At 47.0% G+C, this 22147-nt stretch overlaps 1 protein-coding gene across 1 annotated transcript in view; it reads left to right on the top strand.

The window, feature by feature from the left end:
• Myo10 (myosin X) overlaps nucleotides 1-22147 on the top strand; it is a 192192-nt gene that overhangs the window by 73699 nt on the left and 96346 nt on the right. Inside the window, exons 3-4 of the mRNA XM_048368041.1 lie at nucleotides 495-653; nucleotides 17362-17549. Of these exons, the coding sequence (XP_048223998.1) occupies nucleotides 495-653; nucleotides 17362-17549 (347 nt within the window). The remainder of the gene's footprint in view (nucleotides 1-494; nucleotides 654-17361; nucleotides 17550-22147) is intronic.

Below are 22147 nucleotides of genomic sequence, written 5' to 3'. Positions count from 1 at the left end.
GTAAGTGTGAGGCCCTGATTTCAAATCCAGTACTGGAAAAAAGAAAGAAAAAAACAAATTATAACATTCTTGTGTTTCTTTTTTGCTTTTGTTATTTTTTGTGTGTGTGCCCATCCTAGGGCTTGAACTCAAAGCCTGGGTGCTATCTCTGAGAGCCACAGCTCTTACTTTTAGCTTTTAGCTGCTTAATTGAAGAGTCTGTGCCCAAGCTGGCTTCAAACCATGATGTTATATCTCAGCCTCCGAGCTACCAGCCTCTGGCTTGTCATTTACCCTTTTGAGACAGACTCTCACTTATTATGTAGTTCAGACTGACCTCAAGCTCAATCCTGCTTCAGCCTCCCAAGGGCTGGGCTTACAGGCATATTCTACCATGCTTGGCTAGTGTGTATTTTTTATTTGGGATCTTTGTGCTACAGTTGTACTTGTTTGGGAAACACCTGTGAAAACCGTGGACCGCTGACTCACCTACTGAATTCCTTCTCATCCTTCAGGTGTTCACGTACAAACAGAGCACAATTACTCACCAGAAGGTGACCTCTATGCACCCCATGCATGAGGAGGGCGTGGATGACATGGCTTCCCTGACAGAGCTCCACAGCGGGTCCATCATGTACAACCTATTCCAGCGGTATAAGAGAAATCAGATATATGTAAGTTCCACCAGTCGATTGCTTGAGAAGTAGTTCTTGGGCCTGGGGTTGTAGCTCAGTATTGGGGGTCTCTCTCAGTGTGCAGGAGGCCTGGCGTCTGTTGACAGCATGGGAGAAAGGGCAGGGAGGGCTCGAATTTGAGTGAATGTTTTACTTTTCATTTTCCAAGAGGATTCCCTGTCTTTTGAGCACCTCTACGTAAATGTAAGTCATCTAAGTAAAACTGTATTTTCAAGAGTTGTGCCAGATTAAAAACTGGATTCAAGAAGCTGCCTTCTTGTGTTTACTGCCCAGATTTTATTAGACGGGTATATTTTCTGTTGAAGGGGGTTCTGGGAAGGAGGTGATTTGCCCTCTTGCTTCTTGGAGACACAGGCCCTGTGGGTAAGTGTAGTGCCACGTACTACGCGTGGGCTTTGAGTCCCACGTGTAAGGACTGGAGAAGATATATTGTAGGCACGGGTGGTATTTGAGCTGAAGCTGCTTTCTTTTCCTTTTTTGTGTGTGTATGTGTGGATTTCTTGCTGTTTTTGTTTGTTTTTATTTTGTTGTGTTTGCTCTGGAGTTCATCCTGGGAGATATTTTGCACTGAAGGTAATTCATCTTTCTAGGTGATAGGATTCCCGCTTGCTGTCTTGAATGGAGATATGTACACAAAACACATTCATTCACATTGCCCTCTTTGTGTTCCTGACATGTAACCATACCTATATGACTAAGTAGTGATATCTAAAAATCATTTCCAGAGCAATTAAAGTATGCACACATATATGCATATATGCACATATACACACATGCATATGCATGCATATATGTATAAATGTATTGTGTGCCTACCTACCACACATACATGTTGTCAGCTCAAAGTCATAGTTTCTTAAAGCGTATTAATGAAAGGTGGGAGGACCTGGGTGCTAAGAAAGAGCGGTGGAGTGACTGCAATCAAATATATAAATATTACAACCTCCTCTGTATGATTAAAATATATTCATACTTGAAAAAGCCTTGACAACTTAGTCATTTGAGGGGCCCTAGAAGTCATAATTACCGTTGCTAGTGTTTTGGGCGTTCTGGGTAAGTAAGAACAGGGGCGCTGGAAATGGCAGGTGCTCAGCGAAGCGGGACCTTGCCTCTCCCCTGTGGCTAAGTAGGGTGCGAAGGAGGAGGCACTGGATATTTGCGGATTTAATGCTTCATTCATTATCTTGCAAAAAAAAAGAATACACATAATTGCCCTTAATTCCTTCGTGAAGTGTCGTTTTTGCAACATAGACTCGATGCCTGCCAAATGTCCCCCTCGGTGCAGTGCAACGGGGTGTGGGCTCACGCCACAGTTTGCTCTCCCTGAGTCTTGGCGTTATAATGTGTTCCACGTGTTCCTTACTCGAGGGAACGTTCACATGTGTTTAGGGAGCAGCGGCCGTCTAGTCTCCGTTTCGCATTTGCTGGCGGGATGAGCATTTATTCCTTCATTCCCAGGTCAGAAGTCTCAGAGGTGACCAGTGAGTGGCCTACCCACAGGTGACAAGTCACCACACGACCAGTGCTCCATGCAGGCATTAACTACAGCTTCCTTGAGCCAAGGGTGCTGGCAAGTTCCTGATAGCTGTGCAGGGAACGTTTGTGAAACAAATGCCAGGTGCCAGTGGCTCTGGCCAGTAATCCTAGCTACTCAGGAGGCTGAGATCTGTGGCTCGAGGCTCAAAGCCAGGCTGGGCAGAAAAACTCTGTGAGACTCTTATCTCCAATTGACCAATCAAAAGCCAGAATTGGATCTGTGGTTCAGGTGGTCCAGTACCAGCTTTGTGCAGAAGAGCCAAATAAGACCATGAGGCCCTGAGTTCAATGCCCGCGTGCGAGCGCGCGCGCGCACACACACACACACACACACACACACACACACACCACTCCATGCTACAAATGGCCTCTTCTACTAGATGGCAAAATGTAAACCTAGATTTTGAAATGTTTTTTTATTGGGGTACGTCTTTTGCAGGTAGCTCTCCGACTCTTTTGTCTTTAAAGGAAAGATTTAAGTTCTTATTACACATTTTCAATAGGCAAGCCAAAGTAAGTCAATTAGAAAAAGTATCCAAGGGATTTCAAAGGTAGAGTCTTTTCAAAAGTTTTTTCTTTCTTATTCTTTTTTCATGATAATGACGTTAAACCTGATAGCTAAATTACCCAGTAGGGCCTTTGAATAAAATCTTGTGCATGTTTCCTGGAATGAAAGTCTTTTTACTCTTTTGAAGAGAAAATACAGTATGTTTATGCATCCAATTTGCAGTTTGGTTCACTTAACTATGCCCTTATTTTCCTTCCTTTTGAGGTGTGCCTGATTGTGTTACTACTTATAGAGCAGCCACCACAGATTATTTATTACCAGGCAGGCTCTGTCTGCAAAATCTGTCTTACCTTCCAGAACATTCAACTTGAAACAAAACCACCGCCGCTGTCAACCGCTACCATTTTCCCATCGTGTGGCCCAACTCTGCAAAGTGACAGTCTATATTTTTTAAAGATTTTAGCAAAAAACAAAACAAAAACACAAAACCAGTTTCCCTAAAGCTTCCCAGAGATGTTGGATTCATTGTTTGTGCAGTACTGGGGATTGAACTCAGGACTCGGGCTCTGGGCTCTATCCTTTAAGATTATTTTTGCTCAAGGCTAGTGCTATTTTTTGCTAGTTAATTGGAGATAAGAATTTCTGGAATTTGTCTGTCCCAGCTAGCTTCCAACTTTGATCCTCACATCTCAGCCTCCTGAGTAGTTAGGATTACACAGGCATGAGCTACTGGTACCTCGCTGGATTAGTTTTATATTGCTGATATAGCATACTTTCATAAACAAGCCAGTATGAAACGCACTTATTGCCTTATGATGTGGGTGTCAGAAGCAGAAGCAGTCTTGTTTTGTTTTGTTTGCCAGTCCTGGGGCTTGAACTCAGGGCCCTGAGCACTGTCCCTGGCTTCTTTTTGCTCAAGGCTAGCACTCTGCCACTTGAGCCACAGCGCCACTTCTGGCTGTTTTCTGTATATGTGGTGCTGGGGAATTGAACCCAGGGTTTCATGTATACGAGGCAAGCACTTTTGCCACTAGGCCACATCCCCAGCCCAGAAGCAGTCTTAACATGGTGCATCCCTTCCTGTATTTTCCAGAAGAAACTCCTTCCTGCCCTTTCTCCTTAGCAGGACTCAGTCTTACAGCTTTAGGACCGAGATTCTTGGAAGACTTAAGTCTCATGAGGGCTCTTCCAGCTTCTAGAAGTTGTTCCCATTCCCTGTTTCCCTGGTTTGTTGATTGAGTTTGTCTCGTGGCTCTAAATCTGTCCTTCTCTCCGTTTCTTGGTCTCTGTCCCTGTCTCTCAATGACTGCAGCTAAGAATACTGGGGAGCTCTTAAGACTCAGCGTGAGATCAAACTCAACTGAATAGTCTCTCCATCGGAGGATTTCCTTCATCTTCCGAGCAGAGTCCCACTGCTTTGGGGCCACACCTAGTTACACACAGATCTAGGGGTGAGTGTGGGTGTCTTTAGGATGGAGCCCTTAATGCTGCCTTCCATTAGTGGGAAGGGATCCCCTCCCGCCACTCCCCCGCCCCTGCTGCTGTGTGGCTGTCCTGCACTCTACAATGGATTTCTTCTCTAATCTGCCAGGTGACAGTTGATGGCAATGGAGTCACCCCCGGTAGAGAAGTCTTCCGCCTTTTGCTGAGAAGGACCCTTAGCTTCTCTTCTTAGGGACCAGTCTTTTTAGTTTGAAGACTTCATCCAAACCTAGTAAGGTCATTTTTTCCTCTACCCTTTAGCATCCCCCACTGAAATGAGACAGACAGCAGTAAAAAGATAAACTTTCTCAGACTAGACAAATCTGAACTGAGTCCCTCTGTCCTTCAGTTCTATGTCATGTAATTCTTTTTCTGAAAGGTCCATTAAAAAAAATAATGTCAAAGGTTGGATCTGACATGACTGTTTTGAAATAAAAATCAGGAAAAGCTTTAGAAACTTTCAACTGTTAAATCTTCCTAGCCTCATTCATAGCATACCAACAAATGTTCCTTTGGAAAGCTCCTGCCTTGAACTTGTGCCATGTCCAGAAGGGTTTGGAAGAGGTTTGCAACACCACACCTGGCATCCACAACCCCTCCACGGCTCTCACCCTGCCCCTTCTCACCCTTTGTCTCTTCTCTTCCCATTGCTTGAAGGAACCTGCTGAGCTCCTGAAGACGTATGGAGAGGGGGCAGTGTGTGTTGGAGAGAGGAAGAGATAGGAGATCAGGAGAGAGACAGGTATAGCTGGATCACAAAGCTGACCTTGCTGCAGAAAGCCTTCTTCAGGGGAGGTGGCAGCAGTGATTTGAAGGGATACGAGTTGGTTAAAGAAAGTGCGTGTACAGCTCCATCCGGGAAGTCAGAAGGAAGAGAGTAGCTTCCCACAGGGGCCTCACTGAACCAGAGAAGGTTGCCCTGGGTCATGGAATCAGGTGTTTGCTGGGGAATGTTGAGGAGGTAGTGAGATCTGGCATTTCTTCTCACCCAGAATGCTTCTGCCCCACCGGGACATTTGGGAAGCTCTGTCTGTGTACAGGGTTAGGTGTCAGAGGTAGGTCAAGGAGCATGCCTGGTATTCGGGGTAGAGATGATAGATGCTGCTAAGCGTCTGCACAGCACAGTCCCCTCGAGAGGAATTATCCAGCCCCATTGTCAGCAGGGCTGAAGTTGACACACTCTTCCTGCCATCAAGCTGATCTGGAAAATTCAAGGCTCTTGAAGGGGTGGGGGAAGGTTTCCTTGAGGACTTTCCAGAAGGGGAAATAATGATGGAGAAGCCATCAGTAATCGGTGGTGAAGACATGAGGCTTGGAGAGAGATGAAGGAGGGGAGGGAGGGGAAGAAGAAGGCAGAGCTGTGTACTCCTCATGCCAGCCTGCCAAACGTGATGGCCATAGAGACATGGTGCTCACAGTCCTGGAGACTGGGGAGAAGGCTGGTGGATGTCTGTCCCACTGTAGTCTCTGGAGGCAGGACCAGCCCACAGTGTGTGTCTAGTGCATAACCAGTGCTGATGGGAGCAGATGAAGTTTCCATTATGTTGAAGGGAAGCTGTGTGTCCAAGCATGGAGTCTGCCAGGCTCTGTGGTGTAGCAGCTGTGCTATCTGCCAGATGGAAAGGAAGCACATCCTCTCCATGACATGGCTTGTCAAGTCCTGGGTCCACTGCTTGGAGGAGACTCTCGGCCCTGCCTTGAAGGAATTGTCCAAAACCACATCATGGCCAGCCACAGGGGACAGCTGAGCCGGCCTGCAATTATGGCCTCCAGTGAGGCTCCAGAGGTAACTGGAGGAAGCCATCTTGGGCTCCACCCAGCCCTGCAGTTTGTTTGTTGGTTTTGCTGAACAAAATAGCACAGAGATCAGAATCAAAGGAGCCCATTTTAAGAAGGGAGGTTGTGTCTAAAGATACTTGCTCTGTAAGCCCAGGACTTACTTCATAGCTAGTGTATTTTTAGGTGTCTCAAAAATACCCTCTTCGGGTGATGTGGCATTCCACCCTGAATCTGTAAATGTGTTTGGTGTTGTTCCTTGGAAGCTTGATTCTGCAAAGCACGGCATGTTTTCTTAGCAGGCACCAGTCAGATAACGAGCGGCTGATTGCAGCGGGCAGGTGAGGGGAGTCCCTGCCTGCCGTGGAGGTTTCTGTTGCTTGGGGACCATGCAAATCCAAGTCTGCTTCATTTCCTTGAGTTGAGTCTTTCCCAAGTAGACTTTCTTGGTTGGTTGCCATCCGTCTGCAGAGCTGGTGTCAAGTAACAGCGTGCCTCTCACAAATGCAGGCGATGGCCCGGGCTTGGCACAGCCTTCCATGTCACAAGTACCAGCTGGGCGCAGTGTGGTTTCTTCAAGGGTTTTTTTTCCCCCCCGGCTCCTTACATGAAATCAAGACTCAATGTTGCCAAAAGATAATTGTAACCATCTGTCTGACTATATATATATTTTTTTCAAACTTTACTGAACTAGGGTCTTGAGTGGCATATCCACATCAGCATATAATACTATCAATTAAAAGTTTCGTTTGAGGAAGGAGGGTGGCTTTTTATTTTCCCGACTTGCCTTTGGTTCAGATTCTCTTCAACAAGGAGAGAATTTGAGTCCGAAACTCAACTCAAATGAAAAAAGAAATGCTAAGAACTTCTAAATTTAAGGGCCGGGTTTCAGGAACTCTGGTGGTGATCTTGACTTCTCTTGAGCACGCTCAAATGCTTAACTTTTTTTTTTTTTGCCAGTCCTGGGGCTTGAACTCAGGGCCTGAGCACTGTCCCTGGCTTCTTTTTTTGCTCAAGGCTAGCACTCTGCCAGCTTGAGCCACAGCGCCACTTCTAGCCTTTTCTATATATGTGGTGCTGTGGAATCGAACCCAGGGCTTCATATATACGAGGCAAGCACTCTTGCCACTAGGCCATAGTCTCAGCCCCCTTAACATTTTTTTTAAAAGATTGGACCAAGGCAAATCGTTTTGTTACGTAGAAGGTAATGACTCTGTGGCAGTCTGGAATGGAAGGAAATGTGGGTTATGTGGTGGACTGGTGGTCGGATGGTGTCTACGTTGACTCAGCCCTGCCTGGGTCCTGGGTTCTATACTGGGCCTCAAGGATTAGGCATTCTGGTGTTTTTAGTAATTGTTGACAGGCTGCATAAAGGGAAAGCACTCGATTGATTGGTGAGGACAGACCCCAGCCAGTCTTGACAACATGTAGGGTAAAGGTGAGTGCGGTGTGCTTTTATAAATATATATATATATATATGTGTGATATATACACATGTGATATATATATACATACATGTATATATATATATATATATAACACAAAGAATGAGCATCCAAATGAAGAGACAGGACCAGAAAATGATTCTAGATGAAGTCGTAAGTTTGGAGCATTCAGGAGCATTTCACCACGAAGAAGGATGGTGGCTTTCCTGAGAGAGGGTCAGCATGTTGCAAGACACAGAATAACATGTTGCATTTCCCCCACTGTAGGACATTCAAGATGCTGGTTACCAGGCTGGACCAACAGTGGGTAAACAGGCTCTGTATGTCACCTAAAGAGCTTGAACTGACCTAGGAAAATGACAGTAATCAACTTGAAACAGGAGTTTGGGGCATCTCCTTGTGGCCCCCGAGTGTTGGATGAGTGCAGCAGGAATCAGGTGCAGAAGAGGGGTAGTCAGTAAACCACCTGGAAAGTGATGAGGGACCCCATCAGGGGAGGTTGGATGAAAGAAGTGAGATCTAGGTGTTTAATTGGGTTTGGTGAGCAAGTAGGCTGAAGGCGTAAGGATTACTAGATTACCCGTTTGGTGAGACTCCACGCCATTTGTTGAGATGTGACTGTGTGGCAGACCTGATGGGTAGGCTAACCTTGTCAGTGTTGAGGTACGGTGATTCAGGAGCATGTAAGGGACAGTGTCTAGCAAAGCACTGACTAGACAGATAGTGGTGCGAAGTTGTGTGTGCGGCAAAGACTTAGAAAGTAAGTTGCCATATTGAACTAAGATGACTGAAAGAAAAGAGGAGGGAAAGGTGGATGAGAAATAAATCTGGATATTGATGCCTGCTTCTTAATAACACTTCCCTTTAGAAAAGAATGTCACGATGCTTTCTTTAATAACCAGTTGCCCCTAGTGCATTTCAGCCCCTTTGATCAACCTCCAGCTTTGCAGGACCACAAGATGAAAAGCAGTTGGGGGGTTATTTTAATTAGCAATAATGATAGCACTTTCAAATGGTAATTGTGTGATAATAAGGATCTATTGTTATTACTGATGAGAATTTTGATCAGTGGTTTCCCCGCTGTACCTGGAGAGGTAGCACCAGGCCTGGGGATCTCAGGGCTTCTGACTTGTCCAAGCCATGCCTCCCAGATTAGCTGTTCCTGGGTTGGAATTCTGAAATCTCACACGTAGTAAGGATCTTTCCATTTCTACAACTGACAATTGAAGCCATTGGGTCAGTGCAAATTCTCTTACTTACACTTGATTTTTAAAAAACAAATAACTATATATAAGCCAGTGCCAGTGGCTCACATTTCTATTTCTAGCTGCTGAGGAGACTGAGAATGGAAGCTAGCCCAGGAAGAAAACTTTGCAAGACTCCATCACAGCGGAAGAATCTGGGCATGATCACATGCACCTGTCATCCAAGTTCCAACAGGAAGTCTGAAGTCAGAGGATCATGTTCCAGGCAGACACCCAGGCAGGAAGTGAGATCCTGTCAAAAATAGCCTGATTGAAAAGGGGAGAGAGGTGTTGCTCAGCAGTAGAGACCTGCCTAGCAAGTGTGAGGCCCTGAGTTCAAACCCCAGAGCTATCAAGAACAAAATTAGCGGGCTGGGGATATGGCCTAGTGGCAAGAGTGCCTGCCTCGGATACACGAGGCCCTAGGTTCAATTCCCCCGCACCACATATACAGAAAATGGCCAGAAGCGGCGCTGTGGCTCAAGTGGCAGAGTGGTAACCTTGAGCAGGAAGAAGCCAGGGACAGTGCTCAGGCCCTGAGTCCAAGGCCCAGGACTGGAAAAAAAAAAAAAAAAGAACAAAATTAGCATATATGTTTAAGATACACAATATGGTGTTTTGATATACATATGCAACTTATAGCACATTATACCTGCTTTATTGGTGGGAGGTTACAAATTCGGCATTATACACCTGTGCTTTTGTGTGTATGTGTCGGTACTGGGGTTTGAACTTAGGTCCTGGGTGCTGACCCTCAGCATTTTTGCTCAAGACTAATGCTCTGTCACTTGAGCCACAGCTCTCTTCTGGCTTTTTGGTGGTTTATTGGAGAGAAGAATCTCATAGACTTTCCTGCTTGGGCTGTCTTTGAGCCCCAATCCTCAGATCTCAGCCTCCTGATTAGCTAGGGTTTCTATGGGCCACCACCACCTGACTTCTGTGCCTTCTGTAAAGTTGAATTGGTAGATGTGGAATTGCAGAAATGCAGCAAAATTTCTCCCAACAACTTTTAAGCAAGTCATACTACATCTGTTCCAAATTAATACAATGGGCCAAGGAAGTATGGTATGGGGTGGGCGGGGGGATTGTGTGGAACTTTTACAACTAGAAAAGGTTTAAAAAAAATAGATTGCAAAATAGGATGTACTTTCTATTTCGGAATAACCGTTAAAAGCTATTTATTCTCGTGGAATTTGGAACCCACTCCGTGGAAACTGGTACCTGGCCCAGCCCCAGGCTTGGAGTTGCCTGTGTCCACAGTCCTCGGCTGTAGGAAGTCTTTGTGGCCATCTTGGGAGCAGTCATGAAACCCGACTCGATTGAAGCATGCGGCAAATGCTGTCGTATAGCTCTGAAGATTCCTTGTGACTCTTGGTCTTGATAGCACTTGACACTAGGCTCTTCTTTCTCCACCTGCTGTTTTCGCTTGTGTTGCATGTACTGTAAACATTCTGTTCTTAGGATCCTCTTATGCTTTATGACAAAAGCTATGCATGCAAAGGGAGGACTGAGCTGGTGTATTTATGATCGAGGAGGATGGCTGACATGTCCCTGACCAGCATCCCTGAGATTTCAAATACTACCATTGGCTCTTTTTGATGAGACAATTGTGAGGTATTACCATGGTCGCATTTTGGGCACACTAGTATTTTAGCAGATTGTGAAGTGCCCCTGGCACACTTGTGGGCACGGACAGGAGAAGTTTAAGTGCACTGAAGCCCAAATGAGACCACCGTCACAAATGGCTTCGTAGTGGGAAAAATACTCAGAAATGCATTGTTTGGCATCTGATCCTCATATGAATGGCAGAATATATGGACATAAACCAAGATGGATGTGACATCCCTAGGAAACAGCCTTCTGTGTATGGGTATGTATGTGTGTATGCACACACGCACATGCATGCCAGTACTGGGACTTGAACTCAGAGCCCGGGCATGTTGCTTAGCTTTTTCGCTCAAGGCTGGTGTTCTACTACTTGAGCCGTGCCTCCCCTTTCAGCGTTTTGGTAGTTAATTGGAGATAGACTTGTCATGGACTTTCCTGCCTCAGCTGGCGTTGAAATGTGATCCCTAGATCTCTGCCTCCTGAGTAGGGAGGATTGTTAGCATGAGCCACCAGTACCAGGCTTGCAAACACAGTCTTAAGGGAACACCACTGTATGTGCAGCCCATCCCTGACCAAAACATGGCTCACGAGGCACAGCTGTGTTCCATGAAGACTTGTGCTCTTATCACTTGTTTGAAGGTTGGGTTCATGGAGCTAGACTATATGGGAATCATGGAGAAAAGGAAACTGAGTCAGAAAAAGATGGGTCCTGAACAGAGCACAGATGGAGTGAAAGGGGATGGATTCTAGACCCAAAGGTACAGTGTACCAGACATGGAGACAAGGGGGTTGAGCAGAGCTCTGTATGTTGGCAGATGGAGGTCCCTGTTCGCCCCAACTTCAGGCATCCGTCAGAACTTGGTTCCCACTCCAGGTCCCACTCACCAGCTGTGGCTCCTGGGGCCTTGTTGGTTCTTTGGGTCTATCCCAAGAGGCAGGAACGGTGACCTCCCACGGGCAGGGTCATGCCAAAGTCATTGAGGGCTGTGATGTGCAAGCAGACCTTTTGGCCACAGGCTCATGAAATGTTAGCTGATGTTGTTTGGGCAGCATGTACACTAAGTTCTATGATTTAGAATCCTCTGACATTAAAGAAGTTTCTGGATGCAGTGACCTAATGTTGTCAGTGATGCAATGAAATAGTAAAGCACATGCATCCCTTGTAGAAGCCTTGTGTAACCTCAGTACTGAAAAGAGGTACTGGAAGGGTGGCCGGCCTTCCTTTGTTCCCTCTCCCTCTCCTCCCTCCGGGTCCCTTCTCTCCCCCCCACCCCCTTCCTCCCAGAGCCACATACCCTGGAGCACTTGGGCTTAGTCAGGTGCAGCAGTTCACTTTACCCGTTGTATCACTCCACCCACAGGACAAGCGTTGGGAGGAGAGAATTAAATGCAAATCTGAATTACAGCGATCCAAAGCTGCTCCTGTGTGTGAAGGACTACCAGGGACCCCAGGCTAGGAGCCGAATCTTCTTTAGAACTTATCTTCTGAAGTGGAGAGGAGCCAGATGCCCGCGATTCATGCCTGTAATTCTAGCTGCTCGGGAGGCTGAGATCTGAGGATCCCGGTTCAAAGCAGCTGAGGCGGGAAAGTCCATGACATTCTTATTTCCACTAACCACCTTCCTTCTCCTTTCGTGTGTGTGGGGTGGGGGGGACTGTGTGCTGGGGTTCAACCCAGAGGCCCCCCACAAGGCAGTAGAGGAATGCTTTACCACTAGTCACACCCTCAGATTGGCATTTTCATTATGAATGGGACAAGGTTTCATATAAACTTTAAGCAGAAAACTAAAAAGTCTCTCCATACCAATCAGACACACATTTTTCATTTGTCTTACCTTTGTTTTCCCTTTGTTTTGGTGAAGAGATTGCAGATGCAGATGAATGGATTTGGGTTCAAATTAAGGCTGCTGGTTTGAAGTCTCTGTTAGTACATGGGTGTTCATCTATGGAATGAGTTATTTTCCGTGACATGTATGGTACTTACTAATCATTTGAACTCTAATAAGATTATTTCACCCCTGAAAATCTAAGCGTCTTTTGCCCCCCGCCACCCCCAATACCAAGTGCCTTCTTATTTCTAGAACATTTTTCTTGAAGCGTATCATTGAGTAATGTTAAAATACATCCCCAGTGTTGGGCAACAATCCCAGGACTTTTCATCTTGCAAAACCAAACCTCTGTATGCCTCATCCCCCTGCTCCTGGCCTGTTTGCTTTCTCTGTCTGTCTTTGTTTGGAGAATTTAATAACCATCTAAACTGTCAGCTTCAATTTTTTTCAGCATGTTTTTTTTTAAAGACTCAGCATATGAATGCCAGGGGCTGGGCGGAGTGGCTTACATCTGTATGCCAGCTACGGAGATTAGGAAGATCATGGTTTGAAACCAGCTCGGGCAAAATGTTAGTGAGATCCCTCAACTCAACCAATAAGCTGGACAGGTAGCGCACACCTGTTGTCCTAGTTATACAACAGGCACAAATAGGAAGACTGGTACCAGGCAATGAAACACAAAACGCGCCCAGTTTGAAAAACAACTGAAGCATGAAGTACTGAGAGTATGGCTTGAGTAGTACAGTGCTTGCCTAAGAACAGCAAGGCCCTGAGTTCAAACCCTAGTACCACCCAAAAAGGGAGGGAGAGGGAGGGGATGAATGTTGGTAGGTTGACCATCAAATGGGTAGGGTCCTACTAGTATTGTCTGTGTGGTAGAGTCACGGGGGGATAGAGCCACTGAGTGCTTGATGTTTAACATCTCTCCATCCAAAAGGACAAGTCTTGGAGAGAGGGCTGGGTGGGGGCTGCAAGTGTGAGCTCTCGCTATAAAATCCTCGACCAGGAAGGACTGCCACGCACTTCAGAGCACGCCGCCTTGAAGGTGTGCATTCTCTTACTAATAACTTACCTTGAGAGATGTAAAGGAGCTTGAAGCCAGCAGCTCACACCTACAGCCAAGCTCTCCACCCGCAGACACTATCCGTACCTTCGGCTGAGCCTCAGCCTCGGCTCTCCAGGCTGCTTGGTGCCACCCTCCTCTGTGGTCACGGAAGCGCCTGGATTGTGAGTGACCACGCAGGTGGCGCACGCTCCAGCCTCTCACTTGCTCAGTGGGAATGTCATTGTTCAGGCCCAGGGCCTGAGTAAGACCGAAGCTCCTCCAGAAATTGTTCAATCACTGACACTATCCTGAAGGACACAAGCGCCATGCTGCACCCTTCAGACATGTCCCCCCAAATCGAGGAAAGCAAAGCAAGGCTTCCTTGCACTCGGTGGTTTAGTTCGCTCTTCAGCCCTATTTTTATGCAAGTCTTCCTTTCTCCACCAGTGTGAAGGTAAGGGACTGTGTGTACTTTATGATCAATCTCTGAGCTTGATTGGCACTCGAGCAAGGCATCGTTCCCCTCCTGTGCTTCTTAGTACAGTTCTTGGAAATGGATACGCTCCCTAGAGCGAGCAGAGCCATTTTGGTCACTGGCTGTAAATATCATCTTCCCGCTATTAAAGCAACTTTGTTGGTTTTGTCTTTCACCCCCCCACCCATACTGTGGGGGTGAACACATTATCCAATGTGTTCTTTCTCAGGGCACGCCTAGTTTCTCCTCTCCAGACAGATAGTGGCTGCACACAGCGGTTTTCACATGTTTTTATAACGGGTTCTAGAACAATGCCAATCTGAATATTGAGGACAGTTTCACTGGGCCAAGTGTAGTGTGTATGGATGTAAAGAAGGAATTAAGTTACAGATGTCCTGTCTTCACCGTTGACTTCAAGCTTATGACCATTGTACATCTTATTCCCAAAGAAACACTGCGCCATTCACTGTGTCAGAATGCGTGTGTGCTCAAGGGTACTTGCAGCTGCTGGGGGGCTCCCCAGAAAAAGGGAACATGGCAGTGAGAATCCAGCAGAAAGGAACACCTTTGAAAGAAAGCTTTAAACAATAAAATGGAGTCTAGATTTGCTGGTGTCATCAGCACTTTCAGAAAGAAGGGCTCACTCAGCCTAGGGTTCTATCACATTCACACAAAGGTCATCAACGTCTAAGATATGAGTGTATCTGGTTTTTTAGAGATGCATTAATGGTAGCTCTACATCCTAATACTAAATTGCATGAATTAAATGCAATCATCCACTGACGGCCCTATCTGCGGCTTTTACAGCCTCCTTGTTGCTGAGCCAGCGGATGGAGGGGAGCGTTCTTGCTCAGATGTGCTGTGCTAATGTTGCCATTGGATAGTGGCCATGTAGTGGTTGTGTGCTGTCTTTCTTCTTTAGACTGTCCACAGTCAAGAGTGTTGGTATGGATGGTCTTGACTTCTGCCAAAGTAGGGGAACATGAAGGTATTCCATTGAAAAAGTGTGTCTGCCATTTAACAGAATCACAAGCGTACTCACAGGGTAGTTACAGGCCTGATATTTTAGACAAAATAGAGAGAGGGGCTGGCACTCGGCCAGAAGAGTGACCTCCAGGTTTCCGTCTGGCCGGCTCTTCCTTACAGCGCTCTGACAGAGGACAGTGGGCTTTCTAGAGTCAGTGTTTCCTAAGACTGAATGCTTACTCATCAAAGGACAGTTGTTTATTTCTTTATTTACGTGCTGGTGCTGGGCACTTGTCCCTTCGTTTTTCACTCAAGATAGCACTCTACCACCTGAGTCACAGCTCCACTTCTGGCTTTTTGGTGGTTAATCAGAGATGAGTCTCTCCGATTTGTCTGCCCTGGATGGCTTCCAACATTGACTCTCACATGACAGCCTCCTGTGTGGACTGGATTACAGGCATGAGCCAAGGGTACCCAACTTCGTGGGTTTTTTTTGAATTGAGATGAAATTCACTCAGTATAAAATTGATCACTTGAAAGTTTGTAATCCAGTGAAATTTGGTTACATTCACAGTGTTATACTGCCAATACCTCTGATTCCAAAATATTTTCATCTCCCTACATGGAAATCTGGTCCCCTTGAAGCACAGTGTCCCCCCCCCCCCCGTTGCTTAGCAACCACTCCTTTTTGTTTATGTGGATTTACTTTGGATACATGTCTAGCTCCTACACTTTAGAATATTTTCTGGCCTTATCTATATTATAGAGTACATTGAATTGTATTTGTTCTTCATTCTTTTTTGTGGCTGAATAATATTCCGTTTTTTAGATACTCTACATCGTGCTTATCCACTGATCTGATGAGGGGCATTTGTTTTTTGTTTTTCTGGTGTGAATTGTGCTGCCGTGAACATGCTATACGGGTATTTGAGTATCTGTTTTTTTATCTGTGAGCACTATTGCTATGATAATAGCATTTATGATTTTAATCATTTTGAGTTCAAATTATTTCCAAAATGTACACTCTATTACATTCAAAGAGTTGTGTGGAACATAGCATACTTTGCTCAATATTCCTGGCAGTTCGTATGAATATAAATGACTACAAATTGTTGTAATATGGTACAGATGTTCTCAGGATGTTAGGACTTTCTGGCTTCCTTGTTTGTTGTTGATTGCTTTTGGTTTTTCCCAGTAGGACTGTTACACTTTAATAAATGTGGTTAGAAAAGGGCTCTGGAATTAGGTTGCCTGGGTTCAAATCTCACCTCTACCATTTGTTGGTGCTGTTCTTGTTTTCAAAATTTTCCTCCCTATGCTTCAGTTTTCTCGTCTGACCAAATAACTACAGGACCAGTCCAAACCTCTCAGGTTGTTGTATGCCTAAGAATAGCACAATTTGAAGACAAAACCACTGTAATCCTGGCTACTTGGGAGGGAGGAAGCGATCTGGAGAATCACAGTTGGGAAGGTAGCCTGGCCTGAGAGACTCCATCAATGGGCGTGATAGTGCGCACCTCTTACAGAGCCCCAGCATGGAGGGAGGCGCAGCAACTACAGGTCCTCACACGCATCATACCCAGCAATGAGAGGAACCCCAGGAGAAAGATGGAAGCCTTGGCTAGCCAGGGCCTCGACTGAGACTCCACCTTGGAAATAACCAATGTGAAGAACACTTGCAAGCTTGAGGCCCCGGGTTCAATTCCCAGTACCCCTCGGCATGAGAGACAGACTGAGACAGACAGACAGACAGACAGACACAGAGAGAGATATCAAAGGTACCCCTAATCCATCTGTGTCCTTCTAAGAGGACATTTGGGCACAAAAGGCCCGAGACAGAGAGACCAAATAAAGGCTCAGCCCCTCTTTGTTGGGGCTGGAACTCGGGGCTTGGGCACAGCCGTCCTTTAGCGTTTTCGCTCAGTGCTAGCACTCTACCACTCGAGCCACGGCTCCACCTTGCTTTTGGGTGGGGTTAATCGGAGCCAAGGGTCTCGCGAACTTTCCTGCCCCGGCTGGTTTTGAACCGCAATAATCAGATCTGGGCTTCGCGAGTTAGCTAGATCATAGCTGAGAGCCAAAGAGGGGCCCAGCTTCGGAGCCGACTGCCGTCCTCGGTGCCGCGAGGGGGCCGCGCGCGCTTGGGCGCTGCGGTTGGGGGACGCTGCGGTGGGCGCGTGCCCGGCACCGGGGGCCCTGCCGTCCTGGGCGCTGCGGTTGGGGGACGCTGCGGTGGGCGCGTGCCCGGCACCGGGGGCCCTGCCGTCCTGGGCGCTGCGGTGGGCGCGCGCCCGGCACCGGGGGCCCTGCCGTCCTGGACGCTGCGGTGGGCGCGTGCCCGGCACCGGGGGCCCTGCCGTCCTGGGCGCTGCGGTTGGGGGACGCTGCGGTTGGGGGACGCTGCGGTGGGCGCGTGCCCGGCACCGGGGGCCCTGCCGTCCTGGGCGCTGCGGTTGGGGGACGCTGCGGTGGGCGCGTGCCCGGCACCGGGGGCCCTGCCGTCCTGGGCGCTGCGGTTGGGGGACGCTGCGGTTGGGGGACGCTGCGGTGGGCGCGTGCCCGGCACCGGGGGCCCTGCCGTCCTGGGCGCTGCGGTTGGGGGACGCTGCGGTGGGCGCGCGCCTGGCACCGAGGCCCCTGCGCGGTGCCGCGGTTCGCGCGGCCGCGGCGTGCGGCTGGGGAGGGCTGGGGAGGGAGGGCCGGGCGCGCGGGGTGGCGCGGACGCCGGGCCCCGCGGTAACGCCGCCTGTCCCTCTGCCTTGCCTGCCCGCAGACCTACATCGGCTCCATCATCGCCTCGGTGAACCCCTACCGGCCCATCGCCGGCCTGTACGAGCGCGCCGCCATGGAGCGCTACAGCCGGCGCCACCTGGGCGAGCTGCCGCCGCACATCTTCGCCATCGCCAACGAGTGCTACCGCTGCCTGTGGAGGCGCCACGACAACCAGTGCGTGCTCATCAGGTAAACCGAGGCCCCCCCAGGCCCGCCGGGGTGGGCGGGGGCGCCGGGGCTCCGCGCAGATGCCGCCCTGCCACGCGCGCAGCCGGCCTGGAACTCGCGGCTCGGTGTGGAACCCATGGGCGCTGACCCGGAGTCACCCAGCCTGGCCCCTTGCTCAGAATTGCCGCTCCCTCTCTCCCATCATTCATTCATTCATTCATTCATTCATTCTCATGTTGTCCCCCTCTCCGCATTTGCTTTCAAGGCTTGATTACCAAATTCTTTCACCGTTAAAATGTTCTCTGGATTCTAGAACGCTTGTATTTTAACAACTCCTTTTCTTCTCACGTATGGTAAGATTACGCTACAGAATTTTTTTTTTTAATGTCCCCAATTGAAGAATTTTTAATCACAGGGATGCTCGCTCCTGGAGGTCAACCTCTAACTTAACCCTAGGAGAGGGGCTGGCATGTATGCGATATGTGAACGGCCCAAAGGAACGCGTATTTCAGTGTTTTTGTTTTTGTTTTTTTAATTTTCAGGACAGCCTTTTTTAAAATTTTAAACAAAGCCTAACCTATTTTTAAGAAATAAAATAGCGGGAGTCCCCACTAACAAAACCTTTGTTTTACTAGGAACTGTCTAAAAACCAAAGTACTAGAATATGTGCACATGCACACACACATACATACACACACACACACACTACTTATTTGTTTATGCCGATAATGAGGGCCCCGCACCTTACGTAGCTTTTTCACTCAAGATTGGCACTTTACCATTTGAGCCACAGCTCCACTTCTGGCTTTTTTGGTGGTTAATTGGAGATAAGAGTCTCCATGGACTTTCCTTCCTGCTTTGAAACTCCATCCTCAGTTCTCAACCTCTTTTTTTTTTTTTTGCCAGTCATGGCGCTTGGACTCAGGGCCTGAGCACTGTCCCTGGCTTCTTTTTTTTGCTCAAGGCTAGCACTCTGCCACTTGAGCCACAGCGCCCCTTCTGGCCTTTTCTATATATGTGGTGCTGGGGAATTGAACCCAAGGCTTCATGTATACCAGGCAAGCACTCTTGCCACTAGGCCATATTCCCAGCCCAGTTCTCAACCTCTTGAGTCACCAAGATATAGACGTGAGCCGTTGGCAACCAATCCTATTAGTTTTTATTTTTAACTAATTTAAACAGACCTCATCACATGGGACATCTTATTGGATCTTCTTGCTAATTTTTTTAATTGTTTATTTTAATCGTATGAAGGTTTGTACCTCTTTCCTCAGCTTGGTTGTTCACACCTGGTACTTTTCCACTTACGCCATACCTACAGTATGGCATTTTGCTGGTTGATTGGAGCTGGAGTCTCAAAGACTGTGTTGCCTAGGCTTGGCTTTGAATCTCCATCTCCCATATCACAGTCTCCTGAGTAGCTGGGATTCCAGGTGAGAGCCACCTGCTTACTAATGGTTTTAATTTCAATCCTACTCTAGAGATGATGAGAACATCCAGCGCAGAGGTGACAAGTGCCATTTGCAGGGAGGCCTCTCTGGCTTGTCTAAGCACTTCTTTCATTTGTCCTTCCAGGCAGCCGTTCTTGGAAGATGGTGGTTCCTGAGAGCCCTAGGCTGCTGAAGTTCCTTTGTGAAAGGTTTTAGCCTGGGTGCTGGCGGCTCAGGCCTGTAATCCCAGCCACTCGGGAGGCTGAGATCTGAGGCTCATGGAGGAAAATCTGTGAGACCCTTACCTCCAGTTAACCACTAGAAAACCAGAAATGGCGCTCAGGCTCAAAGTGGTTAAGAGCACTAGCCTTGAGAGCGAACAAGCTCAGACTCTTGAGTTCATGCCCTACAACTGACCAAAAAAATGAGAGAAGGTTTTGGTATCTGTTTTAAATGGCATTCTAGTCCTAACCTGCAGTAACATGAGTTTATCATCTCAGAAGGAATGAAAGGGGGGTGAGGACAATAAAAAAGACCCTGTTTCCTGGCTTTCCAGTTCTTTAGAAGACACAGGAGACAGATGGACAGCCATATGTCATCTTGAGACTGCTAGCCAATCAGGAAGGCCACCTGTGCAGCCCAGTTTAGACGGAGCCACCTGGCTGTGAGTCCATCCAGGTAACTGGTGACTGCCGCCACTGTGGGAAGCCGGCTCCATGGTGCACTGGGCATGCGCAGTCAGTCCTCCTCCCAGGTCTCCGTTAAGGAAGCCGTCCTGCGTGTGTGTGGGAGGACACAGGTGCCAGAGGAGCAAGGGAAGTGGCCAGTGCCCCTCACTGAGACTTCTGAGATGTGCTCCTGCCATCCTGTGGTGGCTGATTGAAAGTGGGTGAGCGATAATGGCTGACAGATGTTGAAGGATTGTGGTGTGCTGGATGCCATGGCTTTTCGGGCATCAAGCAGTGACCCTTGGATGTGGGCACATCATAACAGTATGTACAGGTGCCACACAGAAAATGCCTCCCGGGGAGTATTCCTATTGGCACGTTTTTTACCCATTGTCCTGGTTGGTGGTTTTCTATTCCTTTTTTAAAAAAAAGAAAATGGAATCACCTGTTTTTGAAGAACTGAACTCATTTTGTCTCTGGAAGCATATTGACGGATGTTCTTGATTCTTTATCACTTTTACAATGTTTAACGGGCTGATAGGAGCTTCTCGTGAACTGTTGATATATTCAGTAAGGCAAAGAGAGACAGACCATGGTATTTTTTTCAAAGTGAAGCCTTTGCTTGCTTAATATACCAATAAAGCTTTTAAAAATAATGTGCCTTCCAGGCACCGGTGGTTCACGCCTGTAGTCCTAGCTACTCATGAGGCTGAGATCTGAGGATCTTGGTTCATAGCCAGCCTAGGCAGGAAAGTCTGTGAGACTCTTATCTCCAATTAATCACCAGAAAACTGACAATGGTGCTGTGGATCAAGTGGTAGAGAGAGCACTAGTGTTGAGCTGAAGAGTTCAGAGACAGTGCCCAGGCCCAGAGTTCAAGCCCCACAACTGACTAATAATAATAATGGTATGCCTAATAAAGTGACGTATAAGAAGCACTGCTTGTGGATTTTTGTTTTGTACCAACCAGGCTGGCCCTGCTTAGATTCCAACATAGGATGGGATTGGGTGGGCTGGCTGTGTAGACTTGTTTGCTAAGACAAGGTCTCACTGCATGAATAACCCAGGCTGACCTTGAACACATCTTCCTCTCCCAGCCTCCCCACTGCTAAAATAACAAGTGTTTGCCACTACACCTGACTTGTAGATGTTTTTAAAAAGTAACTCTATACAAAATTTGGAGTTAGAATTTAAGGTTATTTTATTGGAATATAGAATATAATGGTAGAAGAATAGCAGAAAGAGAACTTACTGTGTTTTAAGAAGATGAAATTATTGCTTACACTTAAGTACTTAAATATTTGTCACTATAAATAGCTTGGGAGTATTGCAGTGGTAAAACAAAAACATGAGTAATAGATTTCTAGCTAAGCAGAGCAAGTTAGAAAGGAAGCACAAAATAAAATGGATCCTTGTGTGAACACACTGTGTGTGTGTGTGTGTGTGTGTGTGTGTGTGTGTGTGTGTGTGTGTTTGAATATGGGAAAATAAGGGTATTGGGCTGAGAGTCTCCAATGGAAGGCTCCGTAATGTAATGCTTTTGTGAAAGAGAAGTAGCTATGCTTTCCTAAATTAACTTGGGAGAAAAAGACTAGAGAATAATTTCTCACCAAAATGTGTTTTCTTCTTAATAAAATCTTTCTGGCAGAGTTTTCTTCTTCTTTGGAGAGAGGCGGTGAGAATTAAAACCGAATTTAAGTGACCATGGCTGGGTAACTGTGGCTGTTTATAGATTTTCTTAGTCATGATCTGCCCCCTGGTGGACAAAGAGTAACTCACTACTTAAAAAAAAACAAGAGAACAACATGCTCTAGTGTCAGTAGAATCAGAAATTCAACCCCAGTTGCCCAAGTAAAGAAATCAGGAAATAAACCTATTTAAAAGTAGACGGGATTTTATGGCTTTATTTCTGTCATTTGGCCAGGGTCCCCAGATATTTGATGGCAGTGCCAAGCTCTAGGCTTCTAGTCCAAGCCTCTTTCTTTGATCTTTTCAAGATAGTTGCCTTTCAAATTCTACTTTTATTTTATGTGTGTGTGTGTGTGCATAAATGAAAGCTTACACTATTACAATTTTAAATGCTTAAAAATAGGAATCTATAGATATATTTAAAACTGACGAGAATTTTTGTGATTTGACCTTGACTTTAGTTTTTCATGTATTACACGGTCAAGTCTTAGTTCATTACTTAGTGTGTGTGTGTGTGTGTGTGCGCGCGCGCGTGCGCACGCATGCCCTTTTAAGAGTCATGAAGTGGTTTCAGAAGACACAAATGCATTCAGAGTTCAAATCTAGTTTTTTTTTTCTCTTTCTTTTCTTTGTTGTTGTTGTTGTTAGTCCTGGGGCTTGAACTAAGGGCCTAGGAGCTGGCCCTGAGTTTTTTCACTCAAGGCTAGCACTCTACCACTTTGAGCCACAGCACCACTTCCCATTTCTGGCGGTTAATTAGAAATGAGAATCTCACAGAATTTCCTGCCCAGGCTGGCTTCAACCTGAGATTTTTCAGATCTCTGCCTCCTGA

This window comes from Perognathus longimembris, chromosome 19 (genome assembly GCF_023159225.1).
Source record: "Perognathus longimembris pacificus isolate PPM17 chromosome 19, ASM2315922v1, whole genome shotgun sequence".
Taxonomy (NCBI): Eukaryota; Metazoa; Chordata; class Mammalia; order Rodentia; family Heteromyidae; genus Perognathus; species Perognathus longimembris.
Note: the sequence above shows the minus strand (reverse complement) of the source record. Positions and strands in the feature narration are given on the sequence as shown.